Source organism: Anas platyrhynchos, chromosome Z (assembly GCF_047663525.1).
Source record: "Anas platyrhynchos isolate ZD024472 breed Pekin duck chromosome Z, IASCAAS_PekinDuck_T2T, whole genome shotgun sequence".
Lineage (NCBI taxonomy): Eukaryota > Metazoa > Chordata > Aves > Anseriformes > Anatidae > Anas > Anas platyrhynchos.
This window is the reverse complement of record NC_092621.1, coordinates 78,476,687-78,482,309: the sequence shown is the minus strand read 5'-3', so window position 1 is coordinate 78,482,309 and position 5,623 is coordinate 78,476,687. Positions and strand designations below refer to the sequence as shown.

Sequence of the window (5,623 nt, the reverse complement as noted above, 5' to 3'; positions counted from 1 at the left end):
GCACAGCAAAAAAAAAAGCTAGTACCAGCTGAAAATATTATTTATTTATTTTTTCTGTGAAACATCATAAATGTATGATGATAAATGTAAACTAATTTCACTGATACAGAGACATGGCTCAGAAATTTAGGAAATCCTGGAAGGAGGCAAAAGTGCCACACATCTTTCTAAAAACATGTGAGCCAGTAGCATCACTGACATACTATTTTTTTTAGTAACCCTGATCTATATTTCCTTCTAAATAAGTTAAAAATAAATAAGGCACAAAGTCTTCCTCATTCTGCCTTGAGATTTAAAATGTGCTGCTAATGGGAGCACAAACTAAGAAAGGAAAAGGCAGAAATCCAAACCATTTATGGCACATATGAACAAGTGACGTGTCCTCTGAGGGCAGAAAAAGGGAGAGAAAGTAGTTTTAACAACATTTAACAGACCCTAGCTAAACTAAGTCAGCACAAGCTGAATCCAAGAAAATGTTCTGTGGTCCATGTGAACAAATGTATCTTTAATTGTACTTTCCACTTGTATGCTCCATGGTGCTACCTATTTTAGAGGGAAAGTGCATTTTCAGTCCACTGTCTCATGAGGAGGGGAAAGGTAGATGTTAATTTGCTCAGAAATAAGTTGTTTTTTTTGCAGACAACCAAGAGAACATATAATGCCAAACCACTAACATAGATTAAAACAATGTAAATCGGTGCAAATATGCTGACTTCCTCGCTATGTTATACTGGTACATGCTGACAGTAATTCACTAACCAGCAGTCATCACCTGAAATACTAGTAGAAGCAAAGAACACAAATAAAAGTCTTTCCTTACCTCTTGGCACTTGCTGATAATATTAAGCAATTCTTAACAATGTTTCTTTTCTGAGCTTCAAGAATAAATAGACATATGTGGTATCTAAAAAGCACCGAGATTTACTGAAAGCAAAGAAGTCATCATAAGCACTTACTTCATTTGGACGAAGAATTATGATGAAACATCCAACTCTGCAATGACATTTCTACACAGTTTACAAAGAAACCTTTAAAATTGGAGCCTTGTATGCAGCAGTCTTAACAAGGACATGATGAGATGAGCTCATGTGATTTGTTTGACAAATCACCATGTCCATATGCCTGCTTTATGTTGAAATCAAACATGCCAGCAAAGGCTGATCAGCCACACCTTACACTTCAGCTACCTACAAAGCTGACAAAGAGTGAACAACGGATCACGGGCAAAGACCAAATTCGGTTTTATGGAACACACAAGTTTACATTCAACACCACAAACGCATCCAGCAAACTTCCCGCAGGACAAAGCCAACAAGAAGTTCACAGTTCTGTTTACACCTTCCAAGACAAGCTATGGCAGGCTGAAAGTGGCTAATATTTCAAGAAAGATTAAGCTGCTGTTTATCGTCACAATTTCCCCATCTGGCACTACGTTTCTGCTGGGGATTACTCTTCATGCAAAGCCTGCCCTGTGATGATGGAACACCTATCACTTGGTTAATTGCTTAGCATGATGGTAGTTCAAACATTTCTGCTACAAAACGTACATCAGCCAAGGAGATGACAGAGAAGGAAAACTCACTGTGTTTTGTTTTTTTTTGCTTGTTTGTTTGTTTGCTTGTTTTTTTTTTTGTTTTGTTTTGTGTGGTTTTTTTTTGGGGGGGGGGATGGGGATGATTTTGTTTTTACCTGGCCTTTTGTTTTTTTTTTGATCTAATTTACAGAACAGATAGTTAAGAAAGCAGCTGGCAATTATATTCGGTGCAAGGGTTCACGGTTTTGTGAGGTTCGTGAAGGAAAGAGTCACAGAGACTGACAGGTAAACCAATCGGTATTCCCGGCTTTCCACATGTCCCCAGATGTGTCACCGCAGCCCAGCAAAGCCCTCTGTCAAAGAGGATGATCACATAAATGTTGATGGAGGCCTGGAGATGACAGCTGCTCTGCCTGATGCGGCAGTGATGGTGTAGGTACTGAGTTTGCATGCAATGAATGAGACCACAGACGTAATTTTAAACTAGGATAATTTATCTCTTTGGAGAGCATCTCCTCAGGCCGACAATGACACAATTTATTTTCAACACAGTTTACCTTCAGATGACATATTAGGTCACCGTGAACAGAGCATCTTTTTACAGTAATATGCCTCAAACAAAGGTATAAGTCCATGTATGAGATACCAGCACTTACCACATGATTCCAGGTTTTTTACTTAGAGACATGCAATCTTAACCTCTGGCTCAAGCATAGTCACAACAGACTGACCCCCAAAACGCAGTGTAAGTATGGACATAAAACTAGTTTCAATACATAGAAAAAGCTTGTCTCAGATCCAGCAAAATAACCTCTCAGGCCATATAATTTGCCCACAGGCTTTTCACCCTTCATCTATACCACTCAGGCTCAGGCTGTGATGCTGAAAAAAATGAATCATGTTACCACACAGACCTCTTCTGGCCTCCCTTCTACTCCTATCACCCTTCAAGAGATCCCACCCTACCCCAGGAAATCTCCATAGAGAGCTGTGTCCCTGCTGCAGTTGTTCTCTGGGGATGGAGAGCAGCAAAAAGCTCAGCCTGCTACAATGATAATCTATCACAGTGAGAGGAGGTCCCAAAATTTCCACTACCCCACTCCCCCAGCAATGTCACAGTGGCACTCGGGGTGCCTGTTTTGTTCATTTGACACTCAGCAGTTGTTTGTGAACTTGTTGCCACTGATGTGGCAGAGCCACAAGCTGCTGGGCTCCGAGCCCAAACCAGCAGCACTGGTGTGGGGGGGCGACAAAAGTTGTAGTCTCCCCCTGACCCCTGTGAGCTTGGGTTCCCCTTGAAGATCTCTGGAGAACAGGTTGATGACGGAGCTCCAAGCCTCAGAGGGGTGTGGAGGTGCAAGCCTGAGGTGCCGGAGAGATGCCAGCCCAAGCCATGTGGATGATAACAGCAAGCAAGCCAGCGTACTCATGGATGCTGTAACCTGATCATTTTTGAATGCCTGTTTCACAACGAATGTTTTTACACACAAATATATATTCTGCATACCACTAACCACACCTGCACAAACATTTTTGTGACAGATGCCACAAAGTAAACCCGAGCACTTATCTTTGGATCAAAGAAGCAAAATTTGAAGATATGTGGCCAAATGACCAAAAACTGTCCTAACTATCCCACAAGTCTACAGAAGATTTAAAAGAAAGGGAAAAAAAAAAAAAAAAAAAAAAAAAAAAAAGAAAGGGGAGTCATCATCTGAAACTGCATCTTTTAACATGTTAGTGAATATTTGTACACCAAGCTCCAGTTTGGTTCCTTATATTCTTTTTTTTTTTTTTTTTAATGGTATCATGTTCGCCCCTGAAACTGTTGCAACATTTGGTTGATTTTTTTTTTTAAATTCTGTGAAGGATGGACGTAAAAGGAGACGGAACAACAGACATTTGGATTGTAGTTATAAGCACGGGTCGTGTTAGTGAAGGGCACTGCGGTCTAACAACCACCCGTCCGCATCAAATCTCCAGCCAAGATCCCCACAAAGGTCTGGAGCTTTGAATTTGGGAAGACGGGACGCGTGAGGAAGCGGCGGGTGCTTTGCGGAGGCCTCATTTCGGCCATTTTCACCTTAAAACCCTTTATTTCCCCCGCCCCCCCTTCCCCCTCCCCCCCCCTCCCCCCCGGCCGCCATGACGCGGCGCCGCCAGGCGGGGGCAGCCCGCCTCCCCCCTCCGCCAGGCCCCCACACGAGGCTGCCCCAGCGCTGCCGGGCGGCGGCTGCCATCCCACACTCAGGCGCAGCGCGGGCAGCCCGCGGGGGCCTTGCGGGTGGGTGTAGGCGGCGCGGCGCGAGGCGGCCGCTTCCTTTTGCGCTCGGCAGCGGCGGGGGCAGGATGGGTGAGCGCGGCGGGGCAGCAGCAGGCCGCGGGGGGCCGGGAGGGCCGGGGGGAGGCGGCCAAAGCGGCCAGGGGAGGACGGGGGAAGCCTGAGGGGCTCCCCCTGCGCTGCCCTGCGGGCTCGCAGCTCGCTGAGAGCCGGGGTTGAGCGGCGGCGGCGCCGCCATTTGGCGTGGCGTGGGGCCGGGAGCGGCGCGGCCCCGCCGCCCCCCCCTGAACCCCACCCGGTGTCGTTCCGCAGGGAAGTGCCGTGGGCTCCGCACCGCCAGGAAGCTGCGCAGCCACCGCCGCGACCAGAAGTGGCACGACAAGCAGTACAAGAAGGCGCACCTGGGCACGGCGCTGAAGGCCAACCCCTTCGGCGGCGCCTCGCACGCCAAGGGCATCGTCCTGGAGAAAGTGTGGGTGATTTTCGGGGTGGTGGTGGGGAACTGGCTCCCGCTTGCTGCTTTTCGTACCATTTACAGGTTTTTGCTGCCTTCCAGACGCCAAATTTCAGTCTATTGCTTCTACGCGCCATGTTGAAAACGTGCTTATATTTTCTGAGTGATAATCGGTGCTAAAAAAAAAACTTTAGTCATACACTCGTCAATTTTTTTATTATATTCTGCTTATATATAACGGGTAGAATAACTCTTATCAACTAAATAATTAAATTCAGGGTTTTCTTTTTTTTTTTTTTTTTTTGGCAAGAGGGAAATTGTATGTGCATGCCTTGTTTGATACGGTCAGCAGGCCTCAAACATCACTCGTACTTCTCTTCTGGATATTTTTTCTATATTAACCTGTAAGTTCTCTTAGGATACTGCTAGCACTAAAAGGTCGTTCTCCTTTCCATATTTTCATTTGCTTATATTTCTAGGAGATCGATTTTTTACTCAACTTAGGAGCTAATTAAGCTTTTAGGTATTTTACACCTCTAAGCAGATCGTTAAAAGCTTTTCGCTGTGAAATGCAGCTTGAACTTAATACAAAGCAATACATTGATTCCGTGGTGTAACTTCTATCTGATGGCCATCAATTTCACTGTGTTTTCATGTGTTTCCGTTTTAGTGGAGTAGAAGCTAAACAGCCCAACTCTGCCATCAGGAAATGCGTAAGAGTCCAACTGATCAAGAATGGCAAAAAAATCACAGCCTTCGTTCCTAACGATGGTTGCCTGAACTTCATTGAGGTGAGCGGTTCTCAAGAGTCTAACCTGTAAAGTTGTGTATCAAAAAAGCACATAATTGACGGATACAGAGGATGGTTAGGCAAGGAGTCATGTCGTTCTGAGCTATATTAATGTAGCTGCAGAGGGAGACAAACACCAGAAATGTTTTTGTACTTCCAGTCTGCAATCTACTTTGCTAATCTGTTAGCAAAGTACTGAAAAATACTGAAGGTGATAATAGTCTGTCTACCTACAGATACCCTTCAGTATTTCCAGCCTTTACTTAAAAAGTCTTGGCTGTGGCTGAAGTTTAATGCACGTTAGCTCAGGTGCATGCGCAGGCTTAGTGCTTACGGCTTTGTTAACCACATGGTTTTTTATTGCAGGAAAATGATGAAGTGCTGGTTGCTGGTTTCGGTCGGAAGGGTCATGCTGTTGGTGACATTCCTGGAGTTCGCTTCAAGGTTGTCAAAGTAGCCAACGTTTCTCTTCTGGCCTTGTACAAGGGCAAGAAGGAGAGACCCAGATCATAAACTGAGATTTAACTTGCCAAGAATAACAATAAATTTTTTTGATTGGAAAAA

The 5,623-nt window shown here is 45.0% G+C and overlaps 1 protein-coding gene across 1 annotated transcript; it reads left to right on the top strand.

Annotated features, from left to right (window-relative positions):
* The first annotated feature begins 3,729 nt into the window (after positions 1–3,729).
* RPS23 (ribosomal protein S23) lies at positions 3,730–5,623 on the top strand. Its single transcript, XM_027446852.3, has 4 exons — positions 3,730–3,887; positions 4,128–4,287; positions 4,940–5,060; positions 5,426–5,623. The coding sequence occupies exons 1-4, from the start codon at positions 3,884–3,886 to the stop codon at positions 5,570–5,572; spliced, it is 432 nt and encodes a 143-aa protein (XP_027302653.1). The 5' UTR covers positions 3,730–3,883; the 3' UTR covers positions 5,573–5,623.